The following is a 24,966-nucleotide window of genomic DNA, read 5'->3' as shown; positions in this document are numbered from 1 at the left end:
TTAATGTTTAGTCCGTAAATACACCACTTAAAATTATTGGATCATTTAACCAACAACAAATAAAAGTTTGATTATTCTTAAAAAGAAATAAATACCGCACGTAGGCCTACAGCTGTGGGTCGCATTATGTTTTGCCACAATTGACTGATCACAAAGTGTAAAAATGAGTTCAATGTGGATTTTTTCACATTTAAAAACATGAGAAACTGATATTTTGCTGTTTTGGTGTTGAATACAGATACTGTAAGTCGAATTACTCATCTATAGAAGTGCAGGTTTTTTTTGGTACAAAATTGGCCAAAAATACAAATCGCTTAGTTGTGCCTGAGCCCATGATAGTGGGACCTGTTGGGAAGCCTGATTACTGGGAACTAAAATAGAAGCAAACTTCATATAGCTTATTTCCTCCTCGCTTTAAGGATCAAATTCATCAATCAAATCCCATGTCAGCATGGAATTTATAAGAGCAATAAATGTATAAATAAAGACCAGCAGACTGAAACAAAATGTAAGTCCAATATGCAAACTCCTTTTTATGACAATATACAAATCTCAAAATTCTTACCAAGTTCACTTGGTATTCAGCATTTTTAAAATACTCTGGAGAATGACATCGCTTATTGTAAACAATCAGCAGGTAAAAAATTATATCTATCTTACCTCACCAGAAGTGTGTCTCCTGTCAGGGAGCACCAGCGTGTTGGCGTGGCTCCCTGGTACTATGGTGGAGCCGATACTCATTCGAGGTCCAACTAACATGTAGCGTTTTTCTCCCGATCTGTACTGGATGCTGTGACACAGCGTGCCATCATAATTGGTTTCTTGCAGATATTTGGAAGTGTACTCGGTGGATTTGGAGCACTGCATGGCGATCAGCACGATGATGCTGATGACAAAAAGGAGCGACACCGAGCCCAAAGTGATCATCAGGTAAAAAGTCACGTTGTCCTCCTCGTCCACCGTGGCCGCACTTTTCACGTCGGAAGCCGCAAAAGCCTCTTTGGATTCCACGAGTTTGACGGTCACCGTAGCCGTCGCCGAGAGTGACACGTTGCCATTGTCTTTGACCAGGACGACCAGCCGATGCTCGGCCTCGTCCGTCTCCGTCAAGGAGCGAAGTGTTCTGATCTGGCCCGTGTAGCGGTCCAAAGAAAACAGACTGTGGTCGCTGACTCGCTGCAGCGAAAAGAGCAACCAGCCGTTATAGCCAATGTCGGCGTCGTAGGCTCGCACTTTGGTCACCAAGTCTCCCCCTTTGATGTTACGGGGAATCTCCTCCACACCTTGGGCAGATCCGTTGGAGCTGACCGGATACAGGATGACTGGAGCGTTGTCGTTCTGATCCAGAATGAACACCTTGACTGTCACGTTGCTGCTCAGGGGAGGACTTCCACCATCGGTGGCCACCACTTCGAACTGGAAACTTTTCAATGTCTCAAAGTCAAAACTTTTCAAAGCTGTGATGTCTCCATTTTCAGAATTTATATTCATAAAGGATGATACTGGCTTATCCTTCTCAGCTCGAGCTATTTTGTATTGAATAACTGCATTTTCATCCACATCATTATCAGTTGACCTTAACGAGAATACTGATGCTCCAGCAATGTTGTTTTCTATCAGGTAAAAATTTAACAGGCTTTGTTCAAAACGTGGACTGTTGTCATTCACATCAGATAACTCTATGTCAAATGTTCTAAAACTAGAAAGAGGGGGATCTCCACAATCTGTAGCTTTAATTGTTATTTCATAATGAGAAACCTCCTCACGATCCAACAATCCCTTGGTGACAACTGAATAGGTGTTCTCCTTATAGGAAGGTTTCAATTCAAACGGCACATTGTTGGTGATGTGCAAAATGATTTTGCCATTCACACCAGAGTCTTTATCCATGACGCTAATGAGGGAAATAACTGTACCAGGCTTTGAATCCTCTGATACTTTATTTGAAAATGATGTCACTTCTATTATAGGGGGATTATCATTGACATCTTTTATTTTTACAACCACACGACACCTGCTTGTCAGTGGAGGTGTTCCTTTGTCAGAGGCTTCAATTTCTATTTTATAAACCTCTGATTCCTCGTAGTTCACAGGGCCTTTCAACTTAATTTGGCCAACCAAACGATCCATTTCAAAAATATCAGACACTTTGCTTGCCAAAGTCTTGCTGAGGCTGTATTCTATTTCACCGTTTGCACCTTCATCTGGATCTGTCGCATTGACTCGTGCAACAATTGTACCACTTGGCACGTTTTCATATATTTCAACATTGTAAGTGTCTTGACTAAACATGGGTCGATTATCATTATTGTCAAGCACAATAATGGAAACATTAAGCGTGCCTGACTTAGTAGGTTTGCCCCCATCTACTGCAGTAACAAATAGGAAGTGCTTATTTTTCTGTTCTCTGTCTAATGCCCGTTTCAGGACCAAAAACGGTATTTTTTCATCATCACTCTGAACAATGTCAAGTTCAAAATGTTCATTAGACGTTAGCGTGTATGTGCGCACAGAATTAATTCCAGCATCTGGATCTCGGGCTGCATGCAGCTGGAATCGTGTTCCTGGAGACGAATGTTCAGCTATTTCAAAAATCTGTTTCTTTTGAGAAAAAATAGGACTGTGGTCGTTTACATCGGTTATTTCTACCACTACATAATGCACCTCGAGAGGATTCTCAACCAGGACCTTGAGTTCAATTGAGCAGGCGCCGCTCCCCTGACAAAGCTCCTCCCGGTCAATTTTGCGTCGGACCTGCAGGTCACCATTGTCTGGGTTTACCTCAAAATATGCGTCCGTGGCTCCTGACACCACCCTGAAATGCCTGTCACTCAGTGAGCTTCTGTCCAATCCGAGATCTTTTGCAACATTGCCCACAACAGTTCCAGTCGCCATTTCCTCTGGAATAGAGTAGCGTAGCTCTGCCAAAGCCCGCTCCCCGAAAAACAGCAGCAGAGTCGAATGTAGAAAAAAACACAGTAAAAAGCTCCTCGTTTTACATCCTCGTTTTCCTTTCATTGTTATTCAAGAACGATGAGAGCTAAATATAAGACAACTAAAATTGTACAGCCCCACCGCTGTGTGTTTTATGATGACGGAACCAAACCGCACTGCTCAGAACGCCGGAACAAATGAATGCTCTCTCCCAATTGTAGACAAAGCCACCAGGACGGCCTGGTTTCCTCATGCCGTTATTGGTGTCAAAGCGACATCTACAGGACACTATAAGTGTTTGCATCATAAATGATCATGCCCTGTATCATGTGACTTCATTCATCAAGCGACTGAAAATTCAGAAAGAAATAGCAAGAAGCAATGGGCAAGTGAAACGTATCTATGCAAGTTGAGATTTCAGCACCATGGAGAGCAGCACGGTCAAATCCCCATTTTGTGTTGAATCCCTTCTTTGTATAAAGCAATACTTTTGGGCATCCAGAAAACATTTTAAAAAAAAGCTCATGGCTACATTGTTTACAATGGGGGGAGGGAGATATGAGATATGGAGTCCTGGGAGATTAATTTACAGAGATTTCCAATGCATCCATCCACGCATATGTCAGATACAGAAAAAACACATTCATCTACAATGTGAATGTATCGCATAGCCATCAATGGTGAAGTGCAAAACTGTACACGCATGAGCAATATTGCTTACCTCACCAGAAGTGTTTCTCCTGTCAGGGAGCACCAGCGTGTTGGCATGGCTTCCCGGGACTATGGTGGAGCCGATACTCATTCGGGGTCCGACTAACATGTAGCGTTTGTCTCCCGATCTGTACTGGATGCTGTGACACAGCGTGCCATCATAATTGGTTTCTTGCAGATATTTGGAAGTGTACTCTGTGGATTTGGAGCACTGCATGGCGATCAGCACGATGATGCTGATGACAAAAAGGAGTGACACCGCACCCAAAGTGACCATCAGGTAAAAAGTCACACTGTCCTCCTCGTCCACTGTGGCCGCACTTTTCACATCGGAAGCCGCAAAAGCCTCTTTGGGTTCCACAAGTTTGACGGTCACCGTAGCCGTCGCAGAGAGCGACACGTTGCCGTTGTCTTTGACCAGGACAAGCAGGCGATGCTCGGCCTCGTCCGTCTCCGTCAAGGAGCGAAGTGTTCTGATCTGGCCCGTGTAGCGGTCCAAAGAAAACAGACTGTGGTCGCTGACTCGCTGCAGCGAAAAGAGCAACCAGCCGTTATAGCCGATGTCGGCGTCGTAGGCTCTGACTTTGGTCACCAAGTCTCCCCCTTTGATGTTGCGGGGAATCTCTTCCACACCTTGAGCAGAACCGTTGGAGCTGACCGGATACAGGATGACTGGAGCATTGTCATTCTGATCCAGGATGAACACCTTGACTGTCACGTTGTTGCTGAGAGGAGGACTCCCACCATCCCTGGCCACCACGTGGAAGTGGAAACTTTTCAGTGTCTCAAAGTCAAAACTTTTTAATGCAGAGATTTGCCCATTCTCTGAATTGATGTTTAGAAAAGATGTGACATCATTTTCAATCCCTTCTCTAACAATACTGTAAGAAATAGCTGCATTTTCATTCTCATCATTATCTGTTGCGCTAACAGAAAATATTGATTGGCCGGCAAGATTATTTTCCGAGAGGTAAAAGTTAAGTGGAGACTTAGGGAAGTGTGGCCTATTGTCATTCACATCTGATATTTGAATATTCAAAGTTTGTAAGGTCGACAATGGAGGGTCACCACAGTCTGTAGATGTGATGGTTATTTTGTAGAATGACACTTGCTCTCTATCTAAATATTCCTTGGTGACAACTGAGTAAATGTTTTCTTTGTAGGAAGGTTTTAATTCAAATGGGACATCATTGCTAATTTGTGAAATAATTTTACCGTTCACACCTGAGTCTTTATCCGTCACACTAATCAGAGATATGACTGTACCGGGTTTGGAGTCTTCAGACACTTTATTTGACAGGGATGTGACTTCTATTTCAGGACGGTTATCATTGACATCTTTAATTTTAACAATGACTCGACACCTCCCAGTTAAAGGAGGCTGCCCTTTATCAGATGCATGAATATCAAGTTTATAAATCTCAGAGTCCTCAAAATCAACAGGACCTTTCAACTTAATGAGTCCGCTTAGCTTATCAAGTTCAAAAATGTCATGAGCCTTGTTTAATGTTTTGCCCAGGCTGTATTCTATGTCACCATTTGTCCCTTCATCGGGATCTGTGGCATTTACCTTTGCAATACTTACACCAACGGGAATATTCTCTTTTATTTCCACAGTATAAGTATCTTGACTAAAAGTTGGGCGGTTATCATTACTATCAAGAACAATAATTGTCACATTAAGTATGCTTGCTTTTGGTGGCTTCCCTCCATCGACAGCGGTAACCAACAGCACATGCTTCTTATTCTGTTCTCGGTCTAATGGTCTTTTCAAGACTAAAAAGGGTATTTTCTCCTCGTCATTTTGGCTTACATCCAGTTCAAAATGTTCAGTCGCCGTTAAAGTGTATGTGCGCACAGAGTTCGTTCCAGCATCTGGATCACGCGCTGCTTGCAGCTGGAAACGTGTTCCAGGAGACGATTGTTCTGCTATTTCAAATACCTGCTCTTTGTCAGAGAAGCTCGGAGAGTGATCGTTCACGTCAGTAATTTCCACAACGACGTGATGCATTTCCAGCGGGTTTTCAACAAGAATTTTCAGCTCCATGACGCACGCACCACTGCCCTCACAAAGAGCCTCTCTGTCGATTTTCCTGCGGACTTCCAACGCACCATTCTCCGGCCTGACGCGGAAAAACGTCTCTTTCGATCCAGACACGACACGAAATTGTCGAGCCACTAAAGAAGATTTTTCCAAGCCAAGATCCTTTGCAACATTTCCAACAACCGTTCCTTCTTTCACCTCCTCTGGAACGGAGTAACGAAGTTCGGCCCAGGCCTGTTTTCCCAAATATAAATGCAGAGACAAAACAAAAGCCAGCCAGTACGTGCAGTCTTTTCCGCTCCCCATCGTTGAAATAGCCTGTTAAAATGTGATATCCTTATTTAAAAAAAAATCTGCGATGTAAGTCTCGCGAAAAGCACAGGCAGACCCTCCCGACCGGTTCACATACCGATTCTAAATGTTGAGGTGTATCAAACAAAGGATGTTCCAAGGGTGGTACAGCGTCCGTTTCGCCTTTGCTGATATTACAGTGACACCAAGAGGGAGGGAATATGAATGGCCCGATTCGTAGGCACAACCCGGTAAATTATGATTTCCAGCCGTCAACCAAAACTAAGCGCAAATGTTATTGCAAGAGACAGCAGACACCACGCATATCCACAAAGTATTGTATTTTCTCAAGACGTGGTAGGCCGATAAACAGCTTCAGTTCATAATTGGAATTGTCTGACCAAATTGTGAGGTTGGTATCAAGGTTAATCTTTAAATGACGTTTGAAACAAAGTTGCTTTATTTTTCCAATGATAAATTATTGTTTTGGAACATGTTTTTCCACTTTTCCACATTTACTTCAGCGTCTGAACAATTACAACTCTTGTCAAGAGTAAATTAAAAATAATAATAATAAAAATAAAATGCACCCCATTTTACCAACTTTGCATTATTCAATGCATGACAAGGAAATAAAATAGACTTTACTTTTAATGGACCAACATAGCCACAAATAGAACCAAAGGTACCAAGTGATGTCAGCCCTATAATGTTGAGTTAAAGAGCCGAAGTTGCAAATTACAATAACACAAACTACACACACGAGAAGTGTCATTAAATTTGCTTTGACACAGCTAAAACGTTCCTATTTTCTTTTTTTTTTTTAAGTAAAAAAAGAAAGGAAGTGATGTTTACACAGATGACCAGCATGGGCCCAAAGTGTGATGTGTAATGGTGAATGCAGAAGACCAGCAAAAGTGTGCTCCTTTTGCTTTAGCACTTGTCTCCAAAAGTCACACGTGCAGTTAGATGTCAAACAAGAAAGAAAGCAAATCATCAATGCTCTTACCTCGCCAGAAGTGTGTCTCCTGTCAGGAAGCACAAGCGTGTTGGCGTGGCTCCCCGGTACTATGGTGGAGCCGATACTCATTCTGGGTCCGACTAACATGTAGCGTTTGTCTCCCGATCTGTACTGGATGCTGTGACACAGCGTGCCATCATAATTGGTTTCTTGCAGATATTTGGAAGTGTACTCGGTGGATTTGGAGCACTGCATGGCGATCAGCACGATGATGCTGATGACGAAAAGGAGCGACACCGAGCCCAAAGTGATCATAAGGTAAAAAGTCACATTGTCCTCCTCGTCCACCGTGGCCGCACTTTTCACGTCGGAAGCGGCAAAAGCCTCTTTGGGCTCCACGAGTTTGACAGTCACGGTAGCCGTCGCCGAGAGTGAGACATTGCCGTTGTCTTTGACCAGGATGAGCAGGTGATGCTCGGCCTCGTCCGTCTCCGTCAAGGAGCGGAGTGTTCTGATCTGGCCCGTGTAGCGGTCCAAAGAAAACACACTGTGGTCGCTGACTCGCTGCAGCGAAAAGAGCAACCAGCCGTTATAGCCGATGTCGGCGTCGTAGGCTCGGACTTTGGTCACCAAGTCTCCCGCTTTGATGTTGCGGGGAATCTCCTCCACACCTTGGGCAGAACCGTTGGAGCTGACCGGATAAAGGATGACTGGAGTGTTGTCGTTCTGATCCAGAATGAACACCTTGACTGTCACGTTGCTGCTCAGGGGAGGACTCCCACCATCGGTGGCCACCACTTGGAACTGGAAACTTTTCAATGTCTCAAAGTCAAAACTTTTTAAAGCGGAAATTTGTCCATTCTCAGAATTAATGTTCAGGAAAGATGCAATGTCATTTGTTTTCCCATATCTCATGATTTGATATGAAATGACAGCATTTTCATCCATGTCTTTGTCTGTTGCAGTTACAGCGAATACAGATGCTCCCGCAATGTTGTTTTCTAAAAGATAAAATTCTAGTGGGGTTTGTTCAAAATGTGGACTATTATCATTTACATCAGCCACTTGAATGTTTAGAGTTTCAAATGCAGATAAAGGGGGCTGACCACAATCTATAGCTTTAATTGTTAACTCGTAATGTGAGACATCCTCTCGATCCAAAAATGTTTTCGTGACAACCGAGTAAGTGTTCTCCTTGTAAGATGGCTTTAATTCAAATGGTACATTATTTGTTATTTGTGAAATAATTTTACCATTCACGCCTGAGTCTTTATCTGTGACACTGATGAGGGATATAACTGTACCGGGTTTGGAATCTTCAGGCACTTTATTTGACAGTGAAGTCACTTCAATTTGTGGAGCATTATCATTGACATCTTTTATCTTTATTATAATTCTGCATTCACCTGTCAGCGGAGGTGTCCCTTTATCTGATGCATCAACATCCAGCTCATAAATGTCATTTTCTTCATAATCAATTTTTCCTTTCACACGAATCTCTCCAGTTCCTTTATCCAGTTCAAACATGCCATAGACGTCTCTATTTAACGTTTTTGAAAAACTGTATTCAATTTCTCCATTAGTTCCTTTATCCGGATCTGTTGCATTCATTTGAAATATGGCTGTGCCAATTTGAATATTTTCTGCTATTGTAAGTTCATAAATATCCTGGCTAAAAATGGGTCTATTGTCATTGCTGTCGAGGACAACAATGGACACATTTAGATTGCCTGAAAGTGGAGGTTTACCTCCATCCACTGCTGTGACCAGCAACCAATGTTTGTCCTTCTGCTCCCGGTCCAGAGATTTCCTCAGCACCAAAAACGGAACCTTCCCCGCATCGCTTTTCCGGATATTGACTTCAAATTGATCATTTTGCGTCAATGTATACGTTCGGATGGAGTTGACGCCCGCGTCTGGATCCCGGGCCGTGTGCAATTGAAACCTCCTCCCTGGCAAAGTGTGTTCTGCTATTTCGAACGTCTGCTCGGCTTCAGGGAAGCTCGGAGAATGGTCGTTCACGTCGGCGATTTCCACCAACACGTAATGGATTTCAAGTGGGTTTTCCACAAGGATTTTGAGCTCCATGAGACAAGCAGCACCGCCCTGGCACAGCTCCTCTCTGTCAATATGTTTGTTCACGTACAGAGCTCCATTGTTCTGATTTACCTCAAAAATAGCATCCTTGGATCCAGACACCACGCGGAACCGTCGATCCGTCAAGCTGCTGATGTCCAACCCGAGATCCTTGGCAATGTTTCCCACCACCGTTCCGTCTTTAACCTCCTCAGGAACAGAATACCTAATCTGAGCCCAAACATGCTCTCCAAACAAAAGCAGCAGAACCACATAAAAGCCAAACCAGGGGCTACCCTTTTCCCAGTTGTTAGTACCGTTCCCCATCGTTATCCAAAACAAAAGAGAACGCTGTTACGGGACCAGACACGTCCGCTCGGACACACTGCAGCATTAGATCTGCTCTGCCTCCTTTGCCATCCAGACAAAAGACACGCAAGAGGAGCACCAAAGCTGTTTGTGGTATCATGATGTCATAGCGACACCAAGAGGTAGCAAATATGAACTGATTTTAGTACGTCTTCACTATTTCCACAAATATTACCTGATCACACCACACAGTTTTCTGCCGTGAGGAGAAGACAAATAAGCCTCATTCTCTGAAAAGAATAAAAGCTAAAACTACATTCATTTCATAAAATGAGGCAAAGTCTCTCAATAACATAAAATCATGAAATGATTCAGAACTCATAAAAAGAAATATAATTTTGCTCAACGGCAAGATTGATGGCAGTTTATTGCACACGCACACAAACACTGCAATGTCAATACACATCAAATTATATGCACACACAATGTTTTTTTTGTAATGCAGTGTCGCTAAAATGATAATCATACTTCAGTAATATACAACTCACTATTTTGGTGAAAAAAAAAATCTGAAACAAGAAAGTTACACCATATAAACTAAAATATAATGCCCCAGATTAGACAGACTATAGCACAATTAACCCCGTTATATACATTGAGAGCTAGAGCCTTGCTTTAAAAATTAACTAAACTAAATTGACAGGCAGGCAGTCAGGAACCTAAACAGGTAGTTTGGGTTTCTAATCCGTAAATAAAAAAAGAAAAAGAACGTGAACTGTCAAAGCCACAACTCCAGTGACATCCAAACAACTCTGACAAAATGCTTGTCAAATTGCAGACCCCTATTTCCATTTCTCTACAGATGCACACAAAACTACTACAGCATCCTAAACACTACAAATTCCATGCACACAATGATTTTTGTATTCTAAGGCCACACAAATGATGATGTTTGAGAAGCATCGGTATGACATTCACTCAATATGTTTGTTAAAAAAATCCCAAAATAAAAGTAAGCCTGTTTTAATTACAAAATAATATGTCTTGGATTCCACATAGCAATTGTTGAAAAATTGGCCTTGTGCAGTCAAAATGATACAACGTTTGCATTTCATGAAATTGACTTATCACTAGAGTGGCCGTGCCAAGCCCCCAACGGCTGAACTACTACAAGTGTTTGTTATCTCGGACTGATTAGGTGTGCTTTGGAATATGCATGTGTAACAAAAGAGAATAAAGTGCCAAAAAGTGACCCAACTGAGATCCAAGCATTTCACATAATATTGTTTGAGGAAAGGTGAGGTCAAATATCAGACCACCAATTAAATGACAATGAGAGCAGGTGCCATAGTTCAACCAGCAAGGTCAGCAAAAACAATAGATCAAGGTAGGTATTGGCAGAAAAAAATGTATTTCGGAAAGCAAAAAATAAAATAAAAAACAAAAGTGGAAAGAAAGAAATTTGTTTATTGTCTTACCTCGCCAGAAGTGTGTCTCCTGTCAGGAAGCACCAGCGTGTTGGCGTGGCTGCCCGGGACTATAGTGGAGCCGATACTCATTCTGGGTCCAACTAACATGTAGCGTTTGTCTCCCGATCTGTACTGGATGCTGTGACACAGTGTGCCATCATAATTGGTTTCTTGCAGATATTTGGAAGTGTACTCGGTGGATTTGGAGCACTGCATGGCGATTAGCACGATGATGCTGATGACAAAAAGGAGCGAGACCGCACCCAAAGTGACCATCAGGTAAAAAGTCACACTGTCCTCCTCGTCCACCGTGGCCACACTTTTCATGTCGGAAGCCGCGAAGGCCTCTTTGGGCTCCACGAGTTTGACGGTCACGGTAGCCATCGCCGAGAGCGACACATTGCCATTGTCTTTGACCAGGATGAGCAGGCGGTGCTCGGCCTCGTCCGTCTCCGTCATGGATCGAAGTGTTCTGATCTGGCCCGTGTAGCGATCCAAAGAAAACAGACTATGGTCGCTGACTCGCTGCAGCGAAAAGAGCAACCAGCCGTTATAGCCGATGTCGGCGTCGTAGGCTCGCACTTTAGTCACCAAGTCTCCCCCTTTGATGTTGCGGGGAATTTCCTCCACACCTTGGGCAGAACCGTTGGAGCTGACTGGATACAGGATGACTGGAGCGTTGTCGTTCTGATCCAGAATGAACACCTTCACAGTCACGTTGCTGCTCAGGGGAGGACTCCCACCATCCGTGGCCACCACTTGGAACTGGAATCTTTTCAGCGTCTCAAAGTCAAAACTTTTCAGAGCTGAAATGTGTCCATTTTCAGAGTTAATGCTGAGAAAAGATGTGATGTCCGTATGGCCGCCCTGTCTGACCATATGATAAGACACTGCAGCATTATCCTCCAAGTCTTTATCAAAGGCACTGACTGAAAATACAGAAGCGCCCGGTTCGTTGTTTTCCGTCAGATATAACTCCAAAGGATTTTGTGGGAATTCTGGGATGTTATCATTTACATCTTTGACTTGGATGCTTACAGTTCTGAGTGTGGAAAGGGGGGGTTCACCACAGTCTCTGGCTGTGATTGAAATCTCATATTTTGATTTTGTTTCTCTGTCTAAACTGTCTTTTGTTACTAAGGAATACATATTTTCCTTGAATGACGGCTTTAATTCAAGCGGGACATTTTCTGTCAGACTGCAGATAACCTTACCATTCGGGCCGGAATCAAGATCAGTGATACTGATGAGCGCAATCACTGTCCCGTGTTTTGCATCTTCAGGCACCATGCTAGTAATTGATGTCACTTCGATCTCGGGTTTATTATCGTTGACATCTTGAATCTTTATGATGACTCTGCAATCTGTTGTCATGGGGGGCTGACCTTTGTCAGAGGCCTGCACATCCAACTTGAAAACATTGTTTGTCTCAAAGTCAATTTGCCCATCAACACGAATTTCACCCGACTTTTTATCTAGACTGAAAAGACGCCTCACCTCTGTACTCATGTCCTCCCCAAATTCATATTCCACCTCCGCATTTGCTCCCTCATCCTGGTCAGTGGCTTGCACTTTTATTACAGTGGTACCTAACGCAGCATTTTCTTGCAATTCAACAGAATAAACCTCTTTAGAGAAAATTGGTCGATTATCATTATTGTCAAGCACTCGAATGGTCACATTTATGTTTCCAGATTTTAATGGTGTCCCTCCATCTAGAGCAGACAAAACGAGGCTATGGTTAATTTTCTGTTCCCTGTCTAGCTGCCTTTGTAACACTAAAAAGGGGATTTTATCTTCCCCCCTATCCCGAATTTCAAGTTGAAAATGGTCATTCTGACTTAGTTTATATCGCTGGATTGAATTGATTCCAACATCTGGGTCTCTTGCGCCTGGTAATTGGAACCGTGCACTGGATAAAGTATTTTCTGCTATTTCTATGATTTTCTCCTTTTCTGCAAAGCTGGGTGCGTGGTCGTTGGCATCGGTCACTTCCACGGAGACATAGTGGATCTCCAGTGGGTTCTCAACAACAATTTTGAGATCCATCACACAGACAGCACTCTTGTCGCACAGCAGCTCGCGATCGAGGCGTTTGTGCACCAAAAGAAGCCCATTGTTCGGGTTTACCTCAAACAGCGCGTCCTGTGCGCCGGACACAATGCGAAACCTCCTGCTCGTCAAAGTGCCGACGTCGAGGCCCAAATCTTTTGCAACATTCCCAACAACAGATCCCACCTTAAGCTCCTCTGGAGTGGAGTATTTCAGCTGGGCCGAAACCAGCTCCCCGTAACAAAGCAGGAGGGAAAAAATCAGAGGGCGCGTCCAATGCATATTTATCCGTCTTCTTCCTTTATCTTCGTTCGAGTAAAACAATTAAAATACCATGTATAAATAGTAATGGATATTTTCTGAATGCATCCCGTGGTTAGAAACAAAGGAACACGCTCGGTCAGACAGCGAAAGATCCCCGTCCAAACCCGAGCGATTGAATTTAGAGTCCAGCAATGACGCTTTTTAATAAGAACAAATTGTGACGCACCATCCACGTTTTAACACTGACACCTTGTGGACAATCATGTGCAGCAATCTATCATCATATGTTTGCAGACAATCATATGGAACCACACTGCGTCATATTGAGAGGTGTTTCAATAAACTTTGCCCTGTCACGTAGCTCTAAAAAAATAAGGTGACCAAAAAATAGTATTGTCTTGTTGCAGCCCACTCCACTTCAAACGTCACTAAATAAATCATGAATACCTCAATAAGAGTGACCAGCAAAGTAAAAGATGATTGTCTTTTATAAGGCAGATTGCATTGTATATCTTTAGATAATCAGCCGAACACGATCAATAACGGGCAAAGATGCCAAATCCACATTTGCTTTGCATATGAAAACAACGAAGAAGTAGTGTATGAACCAGCTGGGTTGGTATTTTTTGTCACACAATAGGTGAGCAACACGAACTGATCACTGAGATTCACTGGGAAATTGTATGTTCAGCACCACAGACAGCGCCTGACATTGCATGAGTGACGAAGTAGACTGCAACAGCATTCACACAATTCACACCATGCACACTGTAACATATTCATCTTAGCTATGGTATTAATAGGAAAAATAAGGTGAACAAATGTATCTCAGTTTAAGCCCATTCCACTACAATCCAAACCTGACGTCACTAAATGAAAACATCTACAAGAGTGACCATCAAAGTAGAAGAGACTTGTCTTTTAAAAAGGTAGCTTGCAAAACATGGCTTAAGTGGGTGGAAGGGATAAAGATGCCATATCCACATTTGCTTTGAATATGGAAATAACAACAACAACAGCAACAACAACAAAGTAGTGTACGAACCAGCTGCTGTTTGTTAGAGACCCAGTGAGGAATGCGTACTTTTCGGTCAAATAGATCATACGTTCAAGACCACAGACAGGCCCCGGCTTTGCATTACTGATGAAGAACACAAGCATTCACATAACTGGTTTAATAATAACACAACTGGCTTAAAGTCAATACGGTTTGTCCATGCATGATATCAAGAAACAGACTGAAGCAAAAAAAATTACAAAAGTGCCAAAAAAGAAAATCATCAAAAATCAGCCTTACCTCGCCAGAAGTGTGTCGCCTGTCAGGGAGCACCAGCGTGTTGGCGTGGCTGCCTGGTACTATGGTGGAGCCGATACTCATTCGAGGTCCAACTAACATGTAGCGTTTGTCTCCCGATCTGTACTGGATGCTGTGACACAGTGTGCCATCATAATTGGTTTCTTGCAGATATTTGGAAGTGTACTCGGTGGATTTGGAGCACTGCATGGCAATTAGCACGATGATGCTGATGACAAAAAGGAGCGAGACCGCACCCAAAGTGACCATCAGGTAAAAAGTCACACTGTCCTCCTCGTCCACCGTGGCCGCACTTTTCACGTCAGAAGCCGCAAAAGCCTCTTTGGGCTCCACGAGCTTGACGGTCACAGTAGCTGTCGCAGAGAGCGACACATTGCCGTTGTCTTTGACCAGGACGACCAGGCGATGCTCGGCCTCGTCCGTCTCCGTCAAGGAGCGAAGTGTTCTGATCTGGCCCGTGTAGCGGTCCAAAGAAAACAGACTGTGGTCGCTGACTCGCTGCAGCGAAAAGAGCAACCAGCCGTTATAGCCGATGTCCGCGTCGTAGGCTCTGACTTTGGTCACCAAGTCTCCCCCTTTGATGTTGCGGGGAATCTCCTCCACACCTTGGGCGGAACCGTTAGAGCTGACTGGATACAGGATGACTGGAGCATTGTCGTTCTGATCCAGAATGAACACCTTGACTGTCACGTTGCTGCTCAGGGGAGGACTCCCACCATCAGTGGCCACCACTTGGAACTGGAAACTTTTCAGCGTCTCAAAGTCAAAACTTTTCAGAGCTGAAATGTGTCCATTTTCAGAGTTAATGCTGAGAAAAGATGTGATGTCCGTATGGCCGCCCTGTCTGACCATATGATAAGACACTGCAGCATTATCCTCCAAGTCTTTATCAAAGGCACTGACTGAAAATACAGAAGCGCCCGGTTCGTTGTTTTCCGTCAGATATAACTCCAAAGGATTTTGTGGGAATTCTGGGATGTTATCATTTACATCTTTGACTTGGATGCTTACAGTTTTGAGTGTGGAAAGGGGAGGTTCACCACAGTCTCTGGCTGTGATTGAAATCTCATATTTTGATTTTGTTTCTCTGTCTAAACTGTCTTTTGTTACTAAGGAATACATATTTTCCTTGAATGACGGCTTTAATTCAAGCGGGACATTTTCTGTCAGACTGCAGATAACCTTACCATTCGGGCCAGAATCAAGGTCAGTGATACTGATGAGCGCAATCACAGTCCCGTGTTTTGCATCCTCAGGGACCATGCTCGTAATTGATGTCACTTCGATCTCAGGTTTATTATCGTTGACATCTTGAATCTTTATGATGACTCGGCAGTCTGTTGTCATTGGAGGCTGACCTTTGTCAGAGGCCTGCACATCCAACTTGAAAACATTGTTTGTCTCAAAGTCAATTTGCCCATCAACTCGAATTTCACCTGACTTTTTATCCAGACTGAAAAGACGCCTCACCTCTGTATTCATGTCCCCCCGAAATTCGTATTCCACCTCCCCATTTGCTCCCTCATCCAGGTCAGTGGCTTGCACTTTTATCACAGTGGAACCTAACGCAGCATTTTCTTGCAATTCAACAGAATAAACCTCTTTAGAGAAAATTGGCCGATTATCATTATTATCAAGCACCCGAATGGTCACATTTATGTTTCCAGATTTAGATGGTATCCCTCCGTCTATAGCAGATAAAACTAGGCTATGATTAATTTTCTGTTCCCTGTCTAGCTGCCTTTGTAACACTAAAAAGGGGATTTTATCTTCCCCCCTATCCCGAATTTCAAGTTGAAAATGGTCATTCTGACTTAGTTTATACCGTTGGATTGAATTAATTCCAACATCTGGGTCTCTTGCACCCGGTAATTGAATCCTCGCACCAGATAACGTATTTTCTGCAATTTCTATTATTTGTTCCTTTTCTGCAAAGCCGGGTACGTTGTCGTTGGCATCAGTCACTTCCACGGAGACATAGTGGATCTCCAGTGGGTTCTCAACAACAATTTTGAGATCCATCACACAGACAGCACTCTTGTCGCACAGCAGCTCGCGATCGAGGCGTTTGTGCACCAAAAGAAGCCCATTGTTCGGGTTTACCTCAAACAGCGCGTCCTGTGCGCCGGACACAATGCGAAACCTCCTGCTCGTCAAAGTGCCGACATCGAGGCCCAAATCTTTTGCAACATTCCCAACAACAGATCCCACCTTAAGCTCCTCTGGAGTGGAATATTTCAGCTGGGCCGAGACCCGCTCCCCGAAACAAAGCAGCAGGGAAAAAAACACAGGGCGCGTCCAATGCATATTTATCCGTCTTCTTCCTTTATCTTCGTTCGAGAAAACAATTAAAATACCAAGTTTAAATAGCAATGGATATTTTCTGAATGCATCCCGTGGTTCAAAAAAAGGAACACGCTCGGTCAGACAGCGAAAGCTCCACATCCAAACCCGAGCGATTGAATTTTGAGTCCAGCAATGACGTTTTTAATAAGAACAAATCATGATGCACCATCCACGTTTTAACACTGACACCTAGTGGACAATCATGTTCAGCAATTTAAAAGCATTTATTTGCAAACAAGCAGATGGAACCACACTGCATCATATTGAGAGGTGTTTCTTCTAACTTGACCCGCTGTCACGTCGCTCTAAAAAATAAGATGACCAAAAAATAAAAGATGCCAAATCCACATTTGCCTTGCATATGAAAACAACGACGAAGTAGTGTATAAACCAGCTGGGTTAGGCTTTTTTGTCACGCAGCAAGTAAGCAATGCCGACCGATCGCTGAGATTTGCTGGAAACGTTTATGTTCAGCACCACGGACAGCGTCAGACATTGCATAAAGAGACTCCAACAGCATTCACACAACTCACACAGACCTTGCACACTGCAGCATATTCAGAGGCGATCCTAATATCGTGACTCTCTGTCACACTTAGCTAAAGTATTAACAAAAAAAAGGTGAGCAAATACATCTCAGTTTGAGCCCACTCCACTGCAATCCAAACCTGACTTCACCAAAGGAATACCTCTACAACAGTGACAATCAAAGTATAAGAGAGATTTATTTTTAAAAGGTAGATTGCAAAACATGACTTTAGTGGGTAGAAGGGATTACGATGCCAAAACCAATTTTGCTTTGCATATGGAAACAACAGCAACAAAATAGTGTATGAACCAGCTACTATGTCCAGCTGGCTATTTGTTAGAGAGCCAGTTAGCAATGTGTGCTTTTCAGTCATGCGTTCAAGACCACAGACAGCCCCTAGCTTTGCATTACTGAAAAAGAACAAAAGCATTTACTGAACAAAATAACTGTCTTAAAGGCAAGACTGTTTGTCCATGCTTGGACTAGAAGTAGATGAAAAGAAAAACCGACAAAAATGACAAAAAAAGATATGCATAGAATAGAAAGAAAATCATCAAAAATCAGTCTTACCTCCCCAGAAGTATTTCTCCTGTCAGGGAGCACCAGAGTGTTTGCGTGGCTGCCCGGTACTATGGTGGAGCCGATACTCATTCGGGGTCCAACTAACATGTAGCGTTTGTCTCCCGATCTGTACTGGATGCTGTGACACAGTGTGCCATCATAATTGGTTTCTTGCAGATATTTGGAAGTGTATTCGGTGGATTTGGAACACTGCATGGCGATCAGCACGATGATGCTGATGACAAAAAGGAGTGACACCGCACCCAAAGTGACCATCAGGTAAAAAGTCACACTGTCCTCCTCGTCCACCGTGGCCGCACTTTTCACATCGGAAGCCGCAAAAGCCTCTTTGGGCTCTACGAGTTTGACGGTCACCGTAGCCGTCGCAGAGAGCGACACGTTGCCATTGTCTTTGACCAGGACGACCAGGCGATGCTCGGCCTCGTCCGTCTCCATCAAGGAGCGAAGTGTTCTGATCTGGCCCGTGTAGCGGTCCAAAGAAAACAGACTGTGGTCACTGACTCGCTGCAGCGAAAAGAGCAACCAGCCATTATAGCCAATGTCGGCGTCGTAGGCTCGGACTTTGGTCACCAAGTCTCCCCCTTTGATGTTGCGGGGAATCTCCTCCACACCTTGGGCAGAACCGTTGGAGCTGACTGGATACAGGATTACTGGAGCGTTGTCATTCTGATCCAGAATGAACACCTTCACTGTCACGTTGCTGCTCAGTGGAGGACTCCCACCATCCGTGGCTACCACTTGGAAGTGGAAACTTTTCAGCGTCTCAAAGTCAAAACTTTTTAGAGCTGATATTTCGCCATTCTCAGGGTTGATGTTTAAAAATGTTGACATTTTAACTTGGCTTCCTTCTCCTCTGTGAATGTGATAAGTCAGCGCTGCGTTTTCATTCAAGTCTTTATCAAATGCAGTGACAGAAAAAATGGACTTCCCAGGCACGTTATTTTCCAGCAAATAAAGTTGGATTGGACTGTGCAAGAATGTCGGAATATTATCATTAACGTCTGACACGTCGACATGCAGAATTTTAAAAGTAGACAGAGGAGGCTGACCACAGTCTGTAGCTGTGATTGTGATGTCATATTCCGCCACTAATTCGCGATCCAGTCTATCTTTCAGAATCAGCGAGTACATGTTGTCTTGAAATGACGGTTTTAATTCAAATGGGACATTTTCTGAAAGACTACATATGACTTTTCCATTCAGTCCAACGTCTTTGTCTGCAATGCTAATAAGAGAAATGACAGTCCCAGGTTTTGAATCCTCTGCTACCGTTTTTGACAAAGATGTCACGTCTATTTCGGGTTGGTTGTCGTTTTCGTCCACTATTTTAATTATCACTCGGCAGTCAGTACTCATTGGAGGTTGTCCTTTGTCTGTGGCGTGGACATCTAATTTGTAAACATCTACCTTCTCAAAATCAATTTGGCCTTTTACACTTATTTCACCTGTGTTTTTATTCAAACTGAACATTTCATAGATGTCCGAGTCAAGTTCTCCTCCAAAATAATATTCAATTTCCCCATTTAATCCTTCGTCCAGGTCAGTTGCTTCCACCTTTATAACACCTGTGCCCAGTTTCACATTTTCAGGTAGCTCTACAGAATATACTTCTTGCATAAATGTGGGCATATTATCATTAGAGTCAAGGACTACAACCGTGACATTAAGAATTCCAGATCTTGGTGGATTTCCACCATCAAATGAAGTCAGTACCAATTTATGCTCAGTGTGCTTTTCTCTGTCCAGAGTCTTTTGTAGAGTCAAAAAGGGTATCTTATCATCCCCTCGCTCTCTGATCTGTAAATTAAAATACTCATTTGGGTTCAATTTGTATGAACGCACAGTATTAAGGACAACATCTGGATCATGTGCACTTGGCAACTGGAAGCGTTTTCCTGGATGGGTAGACTCATATATTTCAAAGACTTTCTCTTCCTCTTGAAAAGTGGGTGAATTGTCATTAATATCTATAATTTCTATGATGACGTGATGTATTTCCATGGGGTTCTCAGCGACTAATTTTAGATTAACTAAGCACGGTGAGACACCCTCACATAGCTCCTCTCTGTTGATGGTTTTACTCACAAAGAGGACGCCATTGTTCACATTTACCTCAAACTGAGCCCCCTCCGTGCCTGAAACAATGCGAAAATGTCTCTCCACCAAGGTGCTGATGTCCAATCCCAGATCCTTGGCGACATTCCCCACCACCGTTCCCACTTTGACTTCCTCGGCAATGGAATATTTGATCTGCGCTGCAACCTGCTCCAGACAAACCAATACGATGCAGAGAAAGAAGCCTCGCCTTTGTCCTACTGCTCCCATCGTCTCAGCTTGGATTATAGCATCTAAATCCTGATTCCACTCCAAAAAAGTGAAGCCTCCAAATGATAAAATTATTTGTCTTAAAGGTATTCCAAAATAAAAAAGGATCCAACACTCATCTGACAGCAACATCCGTCTCTGTTGAAGGTCCCGTCTCCTCTGACGCCTTGGATTAAACGGTTCTTGAAGGGGAAGGACCACCTAACACTTATCACTGTATGATGATGTGACACTGCCACCTAGTGGTTGTAATTTGTTATGGCTATGTAGAAGCTTAACTGGCGTATAAAATTGCACGTGAGTGAGTTACTGTTCCCTAGTTCTTGTCCCACAAAAAGACCAACTTTCTCTGCACTCAATGAGGCTTGTCTATCGTGGTCAATTTGAAAAATGTATTTGTTGCCCTACAATAAATACTGTACAATTCCCTATCAATGCATTCCTTTTAATTTAAAAGGAGACCCATTAGGTTCTTAGCGCTCTCAAATAAGAACTTAATCAACAGACGGCAGGCTTCGGAACAGTACCTTGTGTGTGACATATACGTAAATAGAGTATGAACTTAAAAAATACACTTTGTTTTAATGTGACAAGAGAATCATAATTATCAAACTAGGATTGCATTTGAGAAACAAACAAACTATTATCAAAACAATTAACAATTGAATATTCATTAATTTCCCAAAAGTCACAAAGGATTTCCAGAGAAGGAACAAAGAGCTGCATGCTAGTTGCTATTCTCTTGTCTTTTCTGTATTCTCTTATCTTCTTTTGGCTCCAGCAATTACCACTCATAAACACAACACACAACAGTCCAATCACACTACTATGCAGCCGCAGTGATATAGTCACAGAGACACCATAAAATACTGCTGCTATAAATAAACCAGACCTGTTAGAAATAAATTCAAAATAATCATTGGAAAAAACACATTGTAAAATGTGCCATTTACCTCCTTATACGTCTGTGGAATGGCATCCATGGACTATTATGGAATGCTCAATGCTTGGATACTGCTCTTCTCAAAGTGAACTTCAACAACGCTCAAAAATCACAGCAGCTGAAAGCTTGAAAAAGACATGATTGTGGATCTTAAATATCATCAGGATAACGTCAGAATTCAGAAATCACGGAATCCCAACATCTAAAACAACTTATTGTCAGTCCAAAAATCATTTAGTCAATGTACACAGGACAACATTCATTGTTGCTGTTACCAGGCAACTATTGTAATATGTTTTACTGGTTCTTTTATCACAGACAAATTATTTGGGTTGAATTACCTGACATGTTTCGGCATGTACTTCCGCCTTCATGAAAGTGTGTACTTCCGCCTTCATGTAGGCGGAAGTACGTGCCAAAACATGTCAGGTAATCAAACCCAGATAATTTGTCTGTGAATAAAGAACCAGTAAAATAATCTACAAGTGAAGACAAAATGAACACAGTACAACAATTGTAATATGCATTAAGATGTGCATACAGAACTTAGTAATTGGGGCAAACATTACATCTATTGTAATAAGGATTCACCGCGGTAAAAAAATTGTCTTTCTTACCTCGCCAGAGGCGTGTCTCCTGTCAGGGAGCACCAGTGTATTTGCATGGCTCCCCGGGACAATGGTGGAGCCGATACTCATTCGGGGTCCAACTAACATGTAGCGTTTGTCTCCCGATCTGTACTGGATGCTGTGACACAGCGTGCCATCATAATTGGTTTCTTGCAGATATTTCGAAGTGTACTCGGTGGATTTGGAGCACTGCATGGCGATCAGCACAATGATGCTGATGACAAAAAGGAGCGACACCGCACCCAAAGTGACCATCAGGTAAAAAGTCACACTGTCCTCCTCGTCCACCGTGGCCGCACTTTTCACATCAGAAGCCGCAAAAGCCTCTTTGGGTTCCACGAGTTTGACGGTCACCGTAGCCGTCGCAGAGAGCGACACGTTGCCATTGTCTTTGACCAGGACGACCAGGCGGTGCTCGGCCTCATCCGTCTCCGTCATGGAGCGAAGTGTTCTGATCTGGCCCGTGTAGCGGTCCAAAGAAAACAGACTGTGGTCGCTGACTCGCTGCAGCGAAAAGAGCAACCAGCCGTTGTAGCCGATGTCGGCGTCGTAGGCTCGCACTTTGGTCACCAAGTCTCCCCCTTTGATGTTACGGGGAATCTCCTCCACACCTTGGGCAGAACCATTGGAGCTGACTGGATACAAGATGACTGGAGCGTTGTCGTTCTGATCCAGGATGTACACCTTTACTGTCAGGTTGCTGCTCAGCGGAGGACTCCCTCCATCGGTGGCCACCACTTGGAACTGGAAACTTTTCAGCGTCTCAAAGTCAAAACTTTTTAGGGCTGATATGTGTCCATTCTCTGAATTGATGTTTAGGAATGACATAATGTCATTCCGGTTTCCCTCTCTCACAATATGATATGAAATAGCTGCATTGTTATTTATATCTTTGTCCGTCGCACTGACTTGGAAAATGGAATTCCCAGCTGCATTGTTTTCTGTTAAATAAAACTCAATTGGGTTCTGTTCAAAGTGTGGACTGTTATCATTCACATCTGATATCTGAATCTTGAGAGATTTTACAGTTGATAATGGAGGCTCACCAGAGTCAGTGGCTTTTATTGTGATTTCATAATGAGACACCTCCTCTCTGTCCAAAAATTCTATAGTCACTACTGAAAAGATGTTTTCTTTGTAGGATTGCTTTAATTCGAAAGGAACACCATTCGTTATGGTGGAGATAATTTTTCCATTAATACCAGAGTCTTTATCCTTCACACTAATGAGGGAAATAACTGTACCAGGTTTCGAATCTTCAGGCACTGTATTTGACAGTGACGTCACTTCTATTTCTGGAACATTATCATTCATGTCTCTTATCTTTATAATGACTCTGCACTCACCTGTCAGAGGTGGTGTTCCCCTGTCAGATGCCTCAATGTCTACTTTATAAACGTCATTTTCTTCATAGTCAACATTTCCTTTTACTCGAATCACCCCAGTTGATTTCTCAATTTCAAAAACACTATATACGTTTCTGTTCAGTGCTTTTGCAAGACTGTATTCAATTTCCCCGTTAATACCTTCATCTGGGTCTGTGCCGTTTATTTTAAAAATGGATGTACCAATTGGAATATTTTCTACAATTGTAACTTGGTAAATATCCTGACTAAATATGGGTCTGTTGTCATTGCTGTCGAGAACATTTATGGACACATTTAGAGTTCCCGACCGTGGAGGTTTTCCTCCATCCACCGCCGTGAGTGCAAGCCAGTGTTTTGCCTTTTGTTCCCTGTCCAGATGTTTCTTCAGCACTAAAAACGGAATTTTATCCTCATCACTCTGGCGAAGATCAACTTCAAAATGTTCATTTGACGTCAAAGTGTAGGTGCGGATGGAGTTGGTCCCTGCGTCAGGATCATGCGCTGCATGCAGCTTGAAACGTTTACCAGGCAAGGTGTGCTCGGCTATTTCAAACGTTTGCTCTTTTTCAATAAAAACGGGGGCGTGGTCGTTCACATCAGTGATTTCTACAACGACATAATGTATTTCCAAAGGGTTTTCCACGATGACTTTAAGCTCAAAGAGGCAGGCGCCGCTGCCCTGACACGAGTCATCTCTGTCTATTCTCTTGTTGACGTACAACACCCCATTGTGCTGGTTTACCTCAAAAAAGGCCTCCTTCGATTCGGATACCACTCGGAACCGCCGATTATCCAGAGAGTTTATATCAAGGCCCAGATCCTTTGCAATATTCCCAACAATAGTTCCGTCTTTAACCTCCTCGGCAATGGAGTAGCGAATTTCTCCCAAAGCCCGTCGTCCCAGCAACAGAAGCAAAGTAAAAGGAAAAAGAGCACGGACCTCCATTTCCGGACAGCAAAATGCACCTTTTTAAAATTGCAATGAAAAAAATATTTAAATCCAAGTCATTTTTGTGCCAAATAGGACGCCGCTCCAGCACACTCTAGGTGGACCTCAGTCGAAATGCCGCCCGAGATTTTGTCAGGCTCAAACAAAAGATATCCAGGGGAGGGACATTGTCCATGATTTTTAATGTGATACTGACACCAAGAGGACAGACTGGCGGCTGCTTGGGAGCCATTAACAATTTTATCATAAAAAAAAAACCGTATACAATTCTTTTTTTTCTACAACCAAATGTAGTAGAAAATAAATTGTCAAACAGATACAAATCTGCACCCGCTAAAGGTATGTAAATAATTTGATTCAAAGGGTAGGCTATTTATAAACAACATGATTCAGGTAAAACGGAACATATACACGCCACCTACCGTGACCATAAACTACAAGGCCCACGATACACCGCTATGCACTACGCTTAGGCGACATCCGGCCGTTTGCGACAAATGTTTATTTGAATATGTAACAATTACGGTGAAACCCAAAATGAGCAGAAAATAGGAAAAAAAATATCTTGCAGACGTCCTTAAAAATGCCGGGTTAAATTTTTAACCAACCTAGGAAGTTGGGTCAATAATAATAATACATATCGCAATACAAACAATTTTTCTATGTAGTTTTTCTTTTTGACTTAAACTTTAAGTTATTTGTATGAAGAAAAACGGGATGTGGCGAGTTATGAAGTGTACTTGGGTGGAGAGACAAGAATCGGAAAGAGAAGAGTAGTTTGGAGAGAGTGAGAAGCAGATGCAGAGAGTCGACATGGATAATAGACTGCTTTCATTTGTTACATGCCGCATGTATGATGCTGCTGTGTTT

At 43.0% G+C, this 24,966-nt stretch overlaps 3 protein-coding genes and 5 pseudogenes across 3 annotated transcripts in view; all 8 read right to left on the bottom strand.

The window, feature by feature from the left end:
• Positions 1-24,966, bottom strand: part of LOC147060948 (protocadherin alpha-5-like) — a 133,491-nt gene that overhangs the window by 102,572 nt on the left and 5,953 nt on the right. The gene's annotated exons all lie outside the window — the stretch shown is intronic.
• LOC147060956 (protocadherin alpha-3 pseudogene) lies at positions 315-3,131 on the bottom strand (annotated as a pseudogene).
• LOC147060955 (protocadherin alpha-8-like) lies at positions 3,270-6,139 on the bottom strand. The gene is made up of 3 exons (XM_085906473.1): positions 6,099-6,139; positions 3,656-6,007; positions 3,270-3,284 (listed from the first exon to the last, which is right to left on the bottom strand). Exons 2-3 carry the CDS (start codon positions 5,993-5,995, stop codon positions 3,270-3,272), a joined length of 2,355 nt encoding a protein of 784 aa, XP_085762599.1. The 5' UTR covers positions 5,996-6,007; positions 6,099-6,139.
• LOC147060954 (protocadherin alpha-13 pseudogene) lies at positions 6,804-9,344 on the bottom strand (annotated as a pseudogene).
• On the bottom strand, positions 10,793-13,129 carry LOC147060953 (protocadherin alpha-8 pseudogene; annotated as a pseudogene).
• On the bottom strand, positions 14,212-16,733 carry LOC147060952 (protocadherin alpha-8 pseudogene; annotated as a pseudogene).
• On the bottom strand, positions 17,709-20,208 carry LOC147060951 (protocadherin alpha-8 pseudogene; annotated as a pseudogene).
• On the bottom strand, positions 20,964-24,353 carry LOC147060950 (protocadherin alpha-3-like). Its single transcript, XM_085906304.1, has 2 exons — positions 21,769-24,353; positions 20,964-21,276 (listed from the first exon to the last, which is right to left on the bottom strand). The coding sequence occupies exons 1-2, from the start codon at positions 24,091-24,093 to the stop codon at positions 21,244-21,246; spliced, it is 2,358 nt and encodes a 785-aa protein (XP_085762430.1). The 5' UTR covers positions 24,094-24,353; the 3' UTR covers positions 20,964-21,243.

The sequence above is a fragment of the Syngnathus leptorhynchus genome, chromosome 2 (assembly GCF_054491065.1).
Source record: "Syngnathus leptorhynchus isolate UIUO chromosome 2, UIUO_Slep, whole genome shotgun sequence".
Lineage (NCBI taxonomy): Eukaryota > Metazoa > Chordata > Actinopteri > Syngnathiformes > Syngnathidae > Syngnathus > Syngnathus leptorhynchus.
The sequence above is the reverse complement of the archived record's forward strand: the minus strand, read 5'-3'. Positions and strand labels throughout refer to the sequence as shown.